The following is a 17128-nucleotide window of genomic DNA, read 5'->3' as shown; positions in this document are numbered from 1 at the left end:
TCAAAGGGGACTATGACACAAAAGAGATTAGGAACTATTGTTCATTTGTAGACTGTATGACTATTTACTAATCAGAATGAAGGATATAAATTAAAAAAGAGGGACAAGGAAGATCTTTTTTTTTTTTTAAGTTTATTTATTTATTTTGAAAGGGAGGGGGTGAAAAGCAGAGAAAGGGAGAGAGAGAGTCCCAAGCGGGCTCCACGCTCAATCCCACAAACTGTGAGGTCATAACCTCAAGAGTTGAAATCAAGAGCTGGATGCTTAACTGACTGAGCCACCCAGGTGCCCCAAGGGAAGATCTTAATGTATTAAATTAATAAGAAATCAATTGACAGGTGCCTGTGTGGCTCAGTTGGTTAAGCGTCTGACTCCTGATTTGGGCTCAGGTCATGATCTCACATTTTGTGGGTTTGAGTCCCGCATGGGGTCTCCGTGCTGACAAATGTAGAGCCTGGTTGGGACTCTTTCCATCTCCCTCTCTCTCTGCCCCACCCTGTCTCTCAAAAATAAATAAATTTTTCAAAAAATAAGAAATCAATTAATCAGCTATCTGATGGATGTCTCCTCTCTACAAGGCACTTATGAATATGCAACTGGCTTATATAATTAGCTGAGAAAGAGGTGAAAATCCTACAAAGTTCTCACATTCATCAGAGAGAGAATCAAAAAACATCCATGAGAGATGTCAAGGGTACTCTTATAAAGAATTAATAAAGATGAATCTGTAAAATCTGGATCAGAGAAGATTTCATAGGACTTTAAAACAAAACTCTGAAGAAAATTACCAAGAAAATATTAATGGCATTAGAATAGAATGAGAAAAACATGATCAATGTGGCAATGATATAAAGCACACCATAAGGAATCAAGAAAAAACTGATGACATTTCTGAGACTTGGGTAAAGAGGTGAAAAGAGGACAAATAGAAATAATCAGATTAAAAAATGGTATTAAAAATGGTTTTGAGTAATGAAGGAGTTTTGAGCATCCTCAGTGTGGGTTTGAGAGGACTCAGAGGGCCAGAACAAGACCTTTTGGAACACTGCCATGGACTTCCAAGTCCCAGAAGGAAAAAAGTATAATAGAACTCTTTATTAACAGAGTGGAGGATACAGCTGCATAGTACACACAGGAGGGAGTATAAGCAGGATCATGTTCAGAGTTGCTAACATTTGATAAATAAATCATCTTCTCTAGGCTTCACTCACTGCCATCTTTCTAAGAATGAAAGAAAGAAAGAAAGAAAGAAAGAAAGAAAGAAAGAAAGAAAGAAAGAAAAGAGAAAGAGAGAAAGAGACAGAAAGAAAGAAAGAGAGGGAGAGAAAGAGAGGAAGGGAGAAAGAAAGAAAGAAAGAAAGAAAGAAAGAAAGAAAGAAAGAAGAGAAAAGAAAAAAATACTTTCAAGATACAAGTTTAATCTCCAGTTTTATATCTGGAGAATTTTGTTGTACCAATGATGCAACCAAATTTTGGAAGTGTCTACTATGCAACGTATATTCTAGTAGGCACTTTGCTCATGTTCCCTCATTGATTCCATTGATTTCCTCACAACGACCCTGAAACTTAAGTGCTATTATCTTTACCTTGGAGGTAAGGAAGCAGAGACTCTTAGAGGTAAAATAAGTTGCCAGAATCTCACAACCAAGAGTGGCAGACCCAGAATGAGAAATGATTGATTTTAAAGTTCTCACTTTGCAAGGCAAATTTTATTAATAGCTGCTTGCATCTTTATAGGTAGAATTTCAATGTGATTTTTATCTTTAAGATTCAAGCATGTTCTATTTATATCAAAAGAAAACATTTAGAAGAATATAGAAACAATATAGCAAATACCAACTCTGGACATCATTCAAATTTAAGATTATTCTGGTTTGTCTGTTTATCTTGCCTCCCCTGACCAAAAAGCAAACAAAAAAACACTAAATTTTAAGTTTTAATGCCTGGTCATTTACAGTCATAACAGGGCACAGAGACAACTGTATAAAATAAATAATTTATAATTCTTTTCATTGATAGCTCTTTTAATTACAAACACATAATAAATTGTAAGGAGAGGGAAACTACAACATATTCCAATTCTCTTCCCTCGGTAGTATAAGTAAGATGGACCCACAAATTCTAAGGAACTTTTGAGTCTTACAAATATTTAATAAAAAAGTTAAAATTAAAATCTTTTCAGAGCTAGAAAGTTAAAATATATTAATTCCTGTAACTAAAATTTGATACTTAAGAAACTAGTTCCTTAAACACATTTTGTAATAATTTTAATATTTTACTAATTATCATAAATTTATTATAATCTCATAATTTAAATACATATTTTTCCAAGAAAAACACTTACTTGAATTGCAGGTTGCATGGCCATCTATGTTGAAATGAAAATGCTTTTCTGAAAATAGAACAAAACATTAATATGCAAATAGTGGTAGCTTTCCTACTCCCCCACCTCCAAATTACGAGGAATCTGCTTTAATCTTCCATTTAACTGAAAACCTAAAACTTTTTCTTCTATTTGGAATAGTTTGACTGTAGGAGAATTCAATTATCACCCCTAGCTTCTCACTTACGAAAGTATTCCTCATTTAAAAGAGGAAAACCTAAAACACATTTAATATGTAGTTTCTGGCATTGATATCAAAGTAATTCTTGAAGCATCTGGCGAGTAAAATAAAACTGACAATAAAACTTAGCACATATAAAAGTCTCCCAAAAATTTCCCCTATAAACATAATGTAAACTGTAATGCAAACATAAATATCACAACTGATACCGAAGTCAAGATAAAGAGATCGTATAAGTTCATCTGGACTTTGTATAAAGTCACAGGCTTAACCATTAGCTTCTTCTGCCAGACAACAAGGTAATAAAGACAGACAGCAATTTTAACTATGAAACAATACTCAGGGACTTTCTATAATAATTCTACATAAGCTATTTTATCCATAAGGTGCTAAAGACAAAAAAAAAAAAAAAAAAAAAAAAAAAACAGAAACAAAAAACAGCAATTTTAACTCCAAAGTACTATTTTTGAAATGTGTAAGAAAAAACTACAATTTAATTAATTAAGTTAGGTTAATAAAATTCTTTAATGTATTTTTAGAAAGGAAAAAAGTTGAAGAGTTTAAAAACACTCACAATAACATAGACAATAACATATAAAATTTAGGAATATTGATTGCTTATACGAGCATAATATACTAGTCTATTTTTTATTGTAAACCACCATTAAAACATTCTAATAAAAAATATAAAATGGTTTATAAAGCTATAATGCTATCAATTTCCAAGGAAAGTTATTTTCTCCTCTAAGATATACCAAACATACCACTTTTCTTTCAGGAATATTTCTGCTGGTACCAAAGTTGAACTTGAGCTAAATCTAACAAAAGTCTAATATTACATCACGTTTTCTTTGCGGGAAGGCAAAGGACAGCAGAATGTCCTTTTTGATGTCATTTTTCCTTCCCTCTACCATAGCAAAAGGCCAAAGTACAATTGAGCATTACTAATAAGCTTGTTATGCTTCCCACGAGCTAATTCAGTGGGGAATACATTTTCCTTTAGCATAAATAATCCTTTGTCCTCAACAAAGATCCACAGTAAGAAGCTTCCGAGACCATTTTTTAAAAATGCAGCAAAGAAGCTGCTCCCATTAAAATAAGGAGTCCCACATAATCAGACAAGAGCTTTAACAGTTGGAACTGCCAACCCAAAACAAAAGAAGGCCTAAATTATAAGGCGTGTGCAAATCAAGAACAGTGACACATTCACAAAGAAGCTATCACAAGAATGTTTAGTAGTTGCACTTTTTATGCAAAAATCCAACAGAATTCGTTTTATGAAAGAAATCAAGAATTTGTGCACAACCTTCAATCACTTGAACTTTAGCAGAAGAGTCTTTTGTATATATATTTTCAAAACATTCTTCTTGTATAATGCAAAGAACTACTTTTAAGATGACAAAATATGACCATCTAAATTACCTTTAAAAAGAGATTCTTTAATAAAATCGTACTCAGATAAGCTATAATGTATCTTCACATAGGAAAAATTATCACATATGCAAATATATATTTTATTGAGAAATTTTTATAAACTGAGATGTATCAGTAAACCATCAGTTAATTAATGAGTAGTCACCATGTCCCAGATACTAAGAGCCAGTTGTAGATATTTTCTAGTCACTATTATCTTTCTAAACCATTTTTGTGTCTCGGGCTTTTAATCCCAAGAGTAGCATCTATTCTAGAGTTGGCCCCGACCCCAGTCTGCATCATAATTATGATTCTTGCTTCTCACTCATTTGATTACCTATTCTCCTCTTTTCTATCTTTCCCTAAAAGTCTCAATCTCTATTTTTCTCATATAAACCAATTATGCTGAGTCAGCAGCATTTCTTTTTTTTTTTTTTTTTTTTTTTTTTTTTTTTTGGGGGGGGGGCTGCATCTTAATTAGCAAATTATTGCCTTTATTTTGTTTTGTTTTTGTCTTTCTTCCTTTTGGGGGGAGTCTATTTCTATTCTTTGCCAACTTGAGGAAGTCCTTTCCCTTAGATTTGGGCAAAAAGACCTCTCATGTGACCAAGTCCAAACTATACTGTAACACTGCTGGGAATCATTCACAAGACCAGGAGCTTATCCAGAGATCATAAGGGAAGAGTACTATACTTAACCTTTAAAATCTGGGGAAAACAAAACACAGAAGGCACTCACCTACCTGAAACTTGAATAGGATTTGTACCTAACCCACTTACTCATCTTAGAAACAAGATCAGTCATGAGGTCCTTAAGATCATTTATGGTAAGCCTCTTCATACCAATTTGACTTCAGATCATGATTGGCAAAAATGCCAACCTGTTGAACTGATCCTTTGTCCCATAGCTGTAGGCTCTGAAACCGAGTACATGTTTATTCCTCACCCATGTTACAAGATATGGCGGGAGAGCATAAAGTGGCAAAGCTCATTCCTGGTACAAATCAGGGGGCCAATTTAAAAAAGAATGGCAAAAAAGCAAAGAAATAAGGTAAGTTTTTTTCAGAAAAATAATGATATTAACTGCACCGTACCACATATCGTACTCAGACACCAGATTATTGCCAAGATACATAAGCTGCAGGGATATGGTAAATTCCAAAGTTGGGATAGTGGGATAATGTTTACTGCTGAGGAGAGGGAGGAAGATGAGATTGAGGAGAAATGGCTTTCAAACTGTACTAGTAAGATTTTATTTCAAGATAAGTGGTGAGAACACAGGTGTTATACTAGTCTGTACACCTTTCTGTATGTCAAAAACCATGTCATCATTTTTCAAGGCTTCATTTAGAAAAATAGTTGTAAAAGATATCCTCTCTAATTTGTTCAGGGGGAAAAATGTCTTAGCTTTAAAATTTTGAGTTAAATATTTTCTAATTGCCTACTAGGGAAAATAGAAATGTTATAGTCATACAAAACATATTTCACTTTTTTAATGTGTTCTAAAACAACTCACCATAGAGACACCAGCTATAGTAGTAAAAAATAGCAGACACATCTGGTTTGAATTCCAGGTCTAGCATATTAACTATATGACCTTGGGATTCTTAATTTCTCTGATTCTCAGTGTTCTCATCTGTAAAATGAGATACCACCACCTCCTTCATATGGCTATTATAAAGATTAAGTGAGATGATACATATAAAGGACCTGACAGATAACTAGCACTTAACAAATTAGTTGGTATAATTGATACTGTGATGAGACATAATTATAGTTTATTTAACATAACTTATCAAATTAAAAAGAGATAAGGCTAATAACGCTCAGAAATCATTAAACATAATATGGATAACTTATTTTACTAACATAAATAAATATAGTTATAAGTGGAAGCAAAACCTATAAAATGCCCATGTCATAATTGAGAGGATACTCACATATTAATTTATGACTCACAATTCTCTTGGCTAGAATAAAAGTCTTTAGGAATTTATCTAACATAGGCCCTTTGCTCCATTCAGCCTATCTCCTCATTGTTCTCCCTCAGTTTCATTCGTTTCTGTGGCTATATTGCGGTTCGGGCTGTATGCTTTTCCATGTGGTGTATACTCATTCATTTATTCAACAAGCATTTACTCTTCCTCTGCAGTGAACTAGCACCATAGGCAAGAGACACAGTAATGAATGTAACAGACGTGTGACTGCCCTTACGGAATGAATACACCAGTGGGAAGGTTTAGAAAAAAAAAAAAAAGCAACCACACAAATGAATACACAGTGTTAAATCATGATAACTGCTTTGAAGAAAAGAACAGGGAAGGAAACAGCTACTTTAGACTTAGATTAAATGATTAGAAATGGTTTTGCTGGACGGAAAACATGAATTTGAAGAATGATAGGATTTAGCCAGAGAAAGAGAGGAAGAGTTCTAAGTATAGAGAATAATTTTTGTAAAGACTTTGAAGAGAGAATGTGGCACATACATAGAACTGAAAGAAGCAGGTATGGCTGAAGCATGGAGAATGTGTGGCTTAGGATGGGGTTGAAACATTAAGCAGCAGCCCCATCACACAAGACCATGTTGAGGAAATTAGATTTCATTTTAGGAGCAGTGAGAAACCATGGAAGAGCTTTAACCAAGGGAGAGACGATCTAACTCATAGTTTCAAAAGAACTCTCTGAGGGGGAGAGAGGAGTATGGGAGTGAAATAGTAATGGGTTTAAGAGAGAAAGTGGGAAGGAAACCGAAAGGGGAGTGGGTAGAGATGGGAAAAAGAACCAGGGGAATCAATGAAAGAAGGAGACAAAGACAGGGGTAGAAACACTGAGACCATATAGGAAATGGGAGCATACAGGAAATGAGGTGGAGAGGTGCCTAGCAGAGGAAGGGTTAGGAATCTACTGCAGTACTGCAGTAGTTTGGTGACAAATGATGGTGACTGAACTAGAATGTGGATAGTGTCTCTACTCAAGAGAAGTGGATGGATTTGATATCCACTTCAGTTAGAACCAAGACTTGATAATGGTTAGAAATGGAGAGGTGGATAGGAGGGATGTAAGGACAGAGTGAACTATTAAGAATGACTCCCAGGTTTCTGGCTTAAGCAACTGAGCAAATAGTTAGTGGGAGATGAGGATGATGGGGGTCTGAATAGATCAAAGCAGGGAACAGAGTACTAACAGGTCAAAAGTGCTGTGCTTTGGTCATGTTTAATTTGAGAAGTCTTTAAAGACAGCCAAGTGGGAGTGTCGATCTAGCAGTTGGAAATACTATTCTAGAGCTAAGAAAAAAGTTCAAGGAGGTAGAAATTGTCAGCAACTACTTGGGAGGTAAAGCCACTGAAAAGAATGAGATCATCTAAGAAAGAAATGGAGAAAACAGTGATAAAGGCCTAAGAACAAGTCCTGACAAAATCCAACATTTAGACATGAGAGGAGTTAGCAAAGGACATAGAGAAAGAGGAGTTGAAAAGATCCCTCATCTAAGATCATCTCAGCTAACCGGGCTTATAATTTATTACCTCCTCCCAGTAGCCTTCCTGACTGGTCTGAATTACTTCTGATTTTATCTTTAACTCTTGAATTCACATAGCATTTCTCAATCACGTCCTTTACACTGCTTCATACCATTTTGTATTATTTCTGTACATTGCTTCACCAACTATAAGTTCCTGGACTGCTGTTGGAAACAGTATTGAAAAAAGTATTCAAGCCTAAAGTTTAGGAAACATTTTTGGTAGGAAAAACTTCAAAATCTCTGGGGAAAACTGGGTTGTCTCCCTTCTCCACACTGCTTTTGTTGTAGAACAAAATGTGACAGTAGGTTAGAAGTGGCTACATAGTAGACAAGTATCTACTGGGAGACCATTTTTGGTATTCTTTATTATTTTCATTTATTATGTAACCTAAATTGATAAATGATTTTGCCTTTCACCCAGCATGTCCAAAGTGAAATATGTACAGTGGTTACTGGTTAAGGTACCAGCAGGTCAAGTGAGATGCCTTAGAATCACTAAGAATAAGAAAACGACTAAAAATGGTATATAGGCAAAGTATCCAAGTGAAAAGGACAGAATAGCTGTGCCAAGGGGCAAGGATTCTGGAAGCAATGTGCTACTCAGGAATTTGTATGCCTCAGTGGACAGTACATTTTTATTACATCTTAAATAAACTCCATTTGTGGTAGACAGAATAATGACTCCCCAAAATGTCTACATCCTAATCCCCAGAATCTGTGTGTGAGCAAGATGTGCTTTACAGATTAAGTAAATTAAAGACTTTGGGATAACAGATGATCTTGGTGAGTTCAATGTAATCACAAGACTCTTTATAAGAAGGATGCAGAGGCCAAAATCACTGATAAACATAGATGCAAAAATCCTCAACAAAATATTAGCAAACTGAATTCAACAATACATTAAAAGGATCATACACCATGATCAAGTGGGATTTATTCAAGGAATGCAAGGATGGTTCAATATGCACAATCAATCAACATGGTATATACCATGTTAACAAACTAAAAAATAAAAATCATATAATCATTCAATAGATATAGAAATAGCATTCTAACAAAACTCAACATCAATTTGTAAGACAAACTCTCAACAGACTGGGTATAAAGGAAACACTACATATCAAAGGTCATATATATCAAGCCCATAGCCAACATCATATGGTCAAAAACTGAATGCCTTTCCTCTAAAATCAAAAACAAGACATGGATCCCTACTCTCTCTACTTTTATGCAACATAGTATTTGGCAGTCATAGCCAAACCAATTAGGCAAGAAAAAATAAAAATATCTAAACTAGAAAGAAATAAAACTGTCACTATTTGTACATTACATGATATTACATATAAAACACTGTAAAGATCACCAAAAAATTCTTAGAACTAATAAATGAATTCAACATTTAGACAAGAATCAATACATAAAAATCTGTTGTTTTGCCCCATGTCAGGCTCTGAACTGATGGCGCAGTGCCTGCTTGGGATTCTGTCTCCCCTTCTCTCTGTCCCTCCCCTGCTCATGTTCTCTCTCTCTCTCTCTCTCTCTCTCAAAATAAATAAACTTTAAAAAAAAATCTATTGTTTCTATACACTAATAATAAATTATCAGCAAGAGAAATTAAGTAAATAATCCCATTTACAGTGGCATCATAAAGAATAAAATACCTGGGAATAAATTTAACCAAGGAGGTAAAAGATGTGTACAAACTGAAAATTGTAAAACATTGATGAAAGAAACTAAAGAAGACACAAATATATGAAAAGATATTTCATGCTCTTAAACTAGAAGAATTAATGTTTTTAAAAGGCCCATATTACCCAAAGCAATCTACAGATTCATTGCAATCCCTTCCAAGATTCAAATGGCATTTTTCACAGAAACAGAACAAACAATCCTAAAATTTGTATGTAACCACAAAAGGCTCCAAATAACTAAAGCAATCTTAAGAAAGAAAAACAAAGCTAGAGACATCACTCTCCCTGTTTTCAAAACTATATTACAAAGCTGCAATAATCAAAACAGTATGGGTAGCTATACTTGCGATAAGTACAGAATAATGGATAGACTTGTGGAATCACTATGTTGTACACTTGAAGCTAAAGTAACAATGTGTGTTACATTACACTTCAATAACAACAACAACAAAAACAGTATGGTACTGGCATGAAAACAGACATACAGATCAATAGAACAGATTAGAGAACCCAAAAATAAACCCATGTTTGTGGTCAATTTTTAACAAAGGAGCCTAAAATATGTTATAGGGAATGAACAGTCTCTTTAATAAATGGTGTTGGGAAGGGGCACCTGCGTGGCTCAGTCAGTTAAGCATTCAACTTCGGCTCAGGTCTGATCTCATGGTTTGTGAGTTCAAGCCCAGTCAGGCTCTGTGCTGACAGCGTGGAGCCTGGAGACTGGAGCCTGCTTCAGATTCTGTGTCTCCATCTCTCTCTGCCCCTCCCCCCACTCGCACTTTCTCTGTCTGTCCCTCAAAAATAAATACACATTAAAAAAATTTTTTTTAATGATGTTGGGAAAACTGGACAACCACATGCAAAAAAATGAAACTGGATCACTATCTTACACCATTCACAAAAATTAACTCAAATGGATTAAAGGCTTGAATTTGAATGTAAGACCTAAAACCATAAAACTCCTAGAAGAAAACATTGGCAGTAAGATCCTTGACATCAGTCTTGGAGATGATTTTTTGGATCTTACTCCCAAGGCAAAGGCAACAAAAGCAAAAATAAGCAAGTGGGACTACATCAAACTAAAAAGCTGACGCACAGCAAGAAAACCAACAACAAAATGAAAAGGCAACCTATGGAATGGGAGAAAGTATTTGCAAATCATATATCTGATAAGGGCTTAATATCCAATTCAACTCAATAGCAAAAAAAAAAAAAAAAAAAAAAGGAAAGGAAAAAGAAAAAGAAAAAGGAAAAGAAAAAGAAAAATCTGATTAAATAATGGTCAGAGGACCTTACCTTTACGGACATTTTTCCAAAGAAGACATACAGATGGACAGGCAGCAAGACATCATGAAAAGACAACATCACTAATCATTAGGGAAATGCAAATCAAAACTACAATGAGATATCATCTCACACCTGTCAGAATGGCTATTATCAAAAAGATGAGAAATAACAAGTGTTGGTGAGAATGTGGAGAAAAGGAAAACTCATGCACTGTTGGTGGGAATGTAAATTGATATAGCCACTATGAAAAACAGTATGGAATTTCCTAAAAAAAAAAATGAAAATGAAAATGAAACTACCACATGATCCAACAATTCCATTTCTGGGTATTTAATCAAAGAAAATGAAAGCAGTGATTCAAAAAAGATATATGCACCTCCATGTTCACTACAGCATTGTTCACAACAGCCAAGATACATAAACAATGTAAGCGTCAACTGATGGATGAATGGATAAAGATGTAGTACACAAATACAATGGAATATTACTCAGCCATAAAAAAAGAATGAAATCTTGCCATTTGTGACAACATTGATGGACCTGAAGCGCATTATGCTAAGTGAAATAAGTCAGAGAAAAACAAATGCTGTATGATCTCATTTATAGGTGGAATCTAAACAAACAAACCAAGCTTACAGATAAAGAGAACAGATGGGTGATTGCCAGAAGTGAGGACTAGGGGGTGGGCAAAATGAGTAAAGGGGGTCAAAGGATACAACCTACAGTTATAAAATAAGTAAGTCATGGGGATGTAATTATAGCATGGTGACTGACTATAGTTAATATTTTATTGCATATTTGGAAGCCGGTAAGAAAGTAGACTTAAAGGTCCTCATCACAAGAAAAACAATTACAACCATGTATGGGGATGGATGCTAGCTAGATTTACTGTGGTGGCCATTTTACAAGATATACAGATATCAAATCATGTATATTGTACATCTGAAACTAATATAACATGATGTGTCAATTGTGCCTCAATAAAAATAAATACATTTTATTTTTAAAAAGGATGCAGAAAAGTCAGAGAAGGCAAAATGAGAAGCAGAGAGAAAAAAGGAGATATCATGATGGAAAAGAGGCAGAGAGGGAGACAGATTTGGGTTGTGTCACTGAGGGCTGTGACGATGGAGGAAGGAGTCAGGGAATACAGGCATCCTCTCAAAGCTGGAAAAGGGAAAGAAATGGACTTTCCCCTGGAGCCTCCAGAAAGAAGGAAGCCCTGACAATATCTTTTTTTCTTTTTTTAGCTCATTTCTGATTTGTGACCTCTCAAACCATAAGATCATACATTTGTGTTGTTTTAAACCACTAAGTTTGTGGTAATGTGTTCTAGTAGTAATAGGAAAGTAATACACATCTTAAGTGGAGAATGGAAACTGCACCCAGAGGGTCAAGACATTTGGCCTGAAGAAAGTGATACACATCCAGAACATGATTAGAACATATAGCGAGCCCATCATGTTCGAAGCAATGAGGAAAATGGCACCAGTTGTAAATAGTATGCTAAAATATAAACAAAACCAACCAAACAAAAAAACATGCAAAATTTATAGGTGAAACCCATTGTGCTATGCATTGTCTACCATCATCATCATCACCATCATCATCACCACCAAAGGGCCCTGCCTCTGTGTAACTGAGATCATTTATTCATTTACTCACTCATTTAACATTTCCAAAAGCTTCCTGTGTTTACTACAGGGAACAGCACCAACATTCGCCAAGTTAAACAGGTCATCCATGATTCCTTCCTCTCCCACGCCTCCACCGCCTCCTTGAATCCCTCAGTCAAAACAATCTGTGACCATATCTTATTGCTTGTACCTCTAAGTTTTCTCTTCAATATCTATGGCCACCCCTCTAGTTCAAGCCACCATCACCTCTCTCTAGCTTTACTGAAACAGCTTCCAATCAGTCACCTTTTCTCCAGCCTTGGAAGTCTCCAACCTGCTCTTCACGTACTACAGCCAGACGGATCCTTCACAAACACTCATCTGAGGACACCTTACTACTCCCCTGCTTAAAACCCTTAATGACCCTCCGATGCCTTCAGGATAAAGCCCCAACCCCCCCCCCCCCCACACACACACACACAAAGCTAACAAAGCTTTATAGGTTCCCGCTAGCCTCTTCTCTTGATCCTCACACTCCAGCTATACTGAACTTCTTTCAGACCCTTTGAGCATGCTCTCTCATCTCTGGGACTTTGACATGATGATCTATCTACATGCAACAATCTTTCTCCTCCTTTCCTCAAGACTCCCTCCTACCTATTTCCAGATTCAATTCCTCTAAGAAAAAAAAAAACAACACAAAAAAAAAACCTCATGAACTCCCTCCCCACTTTAGGGTACACAGCAATCAATACATGCTTCTATTTTACTCTATACTTTATAAAATAAGAATCTTGGGGGGGGGGGGTGGGTAACATTCTCCATTTCTTCTACTACAATATAGAAATCAGTGCTAAAATTAATACCAGACTTACTCCTAAATACAATAAATGTTGCATTTATCGCTAAAGGGAACATGAAACAATAATGAAGTAAATCTGTGGTACATGCATTTAAGGAAAAAGCAGCTTCCAAAACAGATGAAGACTCAAGAGAAAGAAATAAGATTCTTAGAGCTTCATAAAAAATCACGTTATTTGCAAAATTATAAAGACTGTTCATTTGTTGGGAGTCTTTGCTTTTCTATTTGAAATTTTTCTCTTGCAATGTTTCATAGAGATTCCACCTGAATAACTTAATTTTATGTTTGATAGAACTATTCATTTATCATAAAAATTTTTAAACAACTTACAATCAGTTAGCCTTTATATATGATAAACTAAAAGACTCTATGGAAAACATACACATACACAAACACTAATATAAAGAAATGTAAAAACAACATAAAGCATCTATTATCAGGAAGGTGCTCAAATAAGTTGCAGTACATTATTCAGCCACTTGAAAAAGAAAGAGATATAGCTACTGCTATGAAACGATGTCTATTATACGTTATGTGACCAAAAGCAATCTGCAGAGCACTATGTATGTTATTAGGATCACAATGTTTTCCAAATTGGGGGAGGGAAAGTGTGAAAAAGAAAAACTCCTGCACAAACAAGTTTTTCAACAGCCAATTTTATTTTTAGAATAAAAAATAGTAACAAGTCATCCATCAAGAAAAAATAAGTCATTATGTTTAAAACTCTATGTAAAAGGAGTTCTTCACCATAGCTAATATTATACTGTTACAGAAAAATGTATGGTGTGTGATAGTAGGCAGAAGTCTCTATTAGTCAGCACTTCAGCAATATCTATCATATGACTGATGGTCTTTGTACTATAAATTCCTAAAAGCTTTCAACATCAAAGATGAAATTAACATTTAGTGCATTCGCTACATTTTATTACCTTCTAGTTCTTTGGAAATTAGTGATCTATAAAATACATGGTAACTCTGTTAAAACAAACTACTCTGTAGCAAAGTAATAGCATGAGAAAACTTTTTAGAATGAGAAACACTGAAGAAATACAATTGTAATTACTGCCTTATCTTGTAAGCATGGCTTCTGAGGCATTTCTCTGTGGCAGTTAAATTTCAATTAAAAATGGGGAAACTGGCAGTGGGACAAACTTACTGACAGACTCAAGCTTCCTACTCTCTCAAATTCCATGTATATCACATGGTTCATTAGGTATGTAAAGGTGTATCTGATATCAAAGTATAGAAAGCAATAGGTAACAAGAAAGCAAAACACATGCACACATTCACGCAGACATACACAGACATGTTACTGTAAGAAAGTAAAATCTAACAATCCATATTAACCTTAATCCCTTACTTTCCTCATCAACAGTAGGCTTGAAAATATTATTGAAATAACTGAACTTTCTTCTCTTATCTCCAAACTTGAGATTTACAGGGGGGGGAAAAAACAGTAGAGGAGTGCTGCATAGTAAAAATATAGTGAATACACAAAAGCTAAATGGAAAAATACAAATTGGGAAACATTATTTCTAAATTGGCAAATTCTCCAAACACCACTGGACTCATTTAGTGTTTTAGTAATACCACATTTGTTACTGACTTTATTCTCTTATCACACACTTTGGTCTACCATCACAAATTATTTCATTATTTTTTTTTAATTAAAGAAGTGTTCAGAATAAACCTATGCCCATGGCAGAAATGAACCTGGGCCATACAAACAACTCTGGGCAGAGAAGTTATATAGTGCTGGGAATATAAATGAAGGGCGGTGTGACACAAAGAAAAGCGTGGACTGAATTCCAGGAGGACTTAGTAGGTTATTTGCTTTCTCTGAGCTTCAGTTTCCTCATCTATTACAGGGAGATAACACCAACTACATTACAGGATTACTTACAGGTTTAACAATAATGTAAGTTAAGCACCTAAAACACATACCTGCACATCCTAGGTAATAATGAGTCTGATAAATAGTAACAGTACTTAGTATGTGCCAGATACTATTTTTAATGCTTTACAGGCATTAATCAATGAATGAGAACTCATCGCTGCCTCTGGCACTGCCTTTACCTTCTGCTCTCTCAGCCCTTTGGGTGTAGCTTGAAACTTTCAATACAAATTAAACAGCACAGAAATAATAATAGCTCTGTGCCGGGCACTGTACTAAACTATTTACATGGATTATTTCATTTAATCCTCATAACAACCTTTCCATCAATAAGGTAGGGAACTAATATTAACCTTCTTTCACAGATTAGGAAACTTATTTAGCCTTAGAAAGATTAAACAACTTGCCTAAGGTCACACACATGGTAAAACCTGATTTCAGAGCCTGAATGTTTAGCAACTCTGCTATGCTGAAAAGAAATATTACTTTTAATTCAGTAATGTCAAAATAGCAGAGGCATCTACTATCCAAAGTCGGTTGGCTTTTAACGAGCTTTTGAAACAGATGAGTCAGACAACTTGTATCAGAATCTACGCTAGAAAATTCTCATCGGTTTCCACTTTTTCATTCAAATCCATTCCAATCTCCTCCCAAAGAAAATCTGAGGTGGTGAGAATTCCAATTCTTAACAATTTAAGCGCCTAGAGAGGTGATCAAACAGTTCACTAACTGCTGATCTTCTGAGAAAGTTGTTGTTAGCGCGCTTCATCCGAGCAAAACAAAACCCAAAGCGTGACTTGGACTGGGCCTGCAAAAAAAAAAAACCCATCTCTTCACTTAAAGACTGGATCAGCAACTCCACCGTGCGTCCCGTAAAGCACTCTTAAATCCATAAAATTCAATCCCTGGGTTTGAAAAGAGTAGTTAGGAACCAGGAGTGACTCCACGAGGAAGCAAGCTTTCCAAGTTCTCCCTGGATTTCCAGAGCAATCTACAAGTCTTCCCTTTCTTTTGCAATCCTCCCCCAAGGCAGCCCTCCAAGCTGAGGGGTGCTGGTGGGAAAGCAGAGCCCTGCCCGGACCAGAGAGAACGAGTAGGGAAGAAGCTGTAAACTTTGCCGGCAGGCAAAAAGGAAGGTCTGTGTCACTCTCTCTCCAAGGTCAGTAACTTCATTCATTCTTCCAAAGGGTGGTGTTGAGGAATCAAGTGACCCTTATCTGTGCTACGCGCTTGGGGGTAACGGTGCCCCCGGAGACCCTCAACTAAACTGCAGGCTCTGATCCCTCTCTAGATTCCAAAGCGGAGCGGTAAAGGCGGATACCTCTTTCCCCACCTACTGTGTCTGCACCTGCCGTGCCCCCGCCCCTGCACACCTGTTGCCCCTCACACCACACACAAGGGTGGGCAGGAGAGGGCAGGGGAGGGCAGGCAAAACTTCACCTTGACAGCCCCAGGGACCAATCAGACGACGCGAACTCTGCGGCGGGCCAATCGCAGAACGTCTTGGATCCCGCAGCCCCAAACAAACCACCGCTTGGACTCCGCTGAGCGCGAGGGGGGGGGGGGGTCCCTCGACCGGCTCCTGAGGGGCAGCAGCCCCTAGAAGGCGAGGGAAGGCTCGCGAGTTAAAAAGAAGGCAAACGGGGAAGTACTCACTCGCCCTGGCGCGGGATGGTCACTTCTTCCTGCGGGGTGACATCTCAATTCAATCTGTGCGGCGCCGACACGCCCCTGACCAACCGCCGCCGCCTCCGCCTGAGCCTCCGGGCTCGCAGCGGTTCGCCGCCTGTTTCGAAAGGACCAATCAGAAGGCGGAGGGAGGGCGTGGCTGGAGGCCCCGCCCCGACGCCGGGAGCACGCGACCGGCGCGCGCGTCTCAGCCCAGGGTGCCCCGCCTTCCTCCTCTTGGCGTCTCTTGGCGTCTCCCAACTCTGGTGGCCAAACCCCGCTTTTTTTTTTTTTTAATTTTTTTTTAACTTTTATTTGTTCTTTTATTTGTTTTAGAGACAGAGACAGAGTGTGAGCAGGGGAGGAGCAGAGAGAGAGAGGGAGACACAGAATCGGAAGCAGGCTCCAGGCTCTGAGCCATCAGCCCAGAGCCCGAAGCGGGGCTCGAACTCACAGACCGTGAGATCTTGACCTGAGCTGAAGTCGGAGGCTTAACCGACTGAGCCACCCAGGCGCCCCGCAAACCCCGCTTTTCAACCGAAAGGCAAAGTGGCTCGGTCACGGAGCGAGTCCGCGCATCTGGCCCCTACGCGACCTCAGCAGCCCCGATATTT

At 37.1% G+C, this 17128-nt stretch overlaps 1 protein-coding gene across 1 annotated transcript in view; it reads right to left on the bottom strand.

The window, feature by feature from the left end:
- GAS2L3 (growth arrest specific 2 like 3) overlaps positions 1-16625 on the bottom strand; it is a 46524-nt gene extending 29899 nt beyond the window's left edge. Inside the window, exons 1-2 of the mRNA XM_078449554.1 lie at positions 16503-16625; positions 2345-2392 (exon numbers count right to left, since the gene is read on the bottom strand). Of these exons, the coding sequence (XP_078305680.1) occupies positions 2345-2368 (24 nt within the window). The 5' untranslated portion in view covers positions 2369-2392; positions 16503-16625. The remainder of the gene's footprint in view (positions 1-2344; positions 2393-16502) is intronic.
- Positions 16626-17128: the final 503 nt, after the last annotated feature.

This window comes from Panthera onca, chromosome B4 (assembly GCF_046562875.1).
Source record: "Panthera onca isolate mPanOnc1 chromosome B4, mPanOnc1 haplotype 2, whole genome shotgun sequence".
NCBI lineage: Eukaryota > Metazoa > Chordata > Mammalia > Carnivora > Felidae > Panthera > Panthera onca.
The sequence above is the reverse complement of the archived record's forward strand: the minus strand, read 5'-3'. Positions and strand labels throughout refer to the sequence as shown.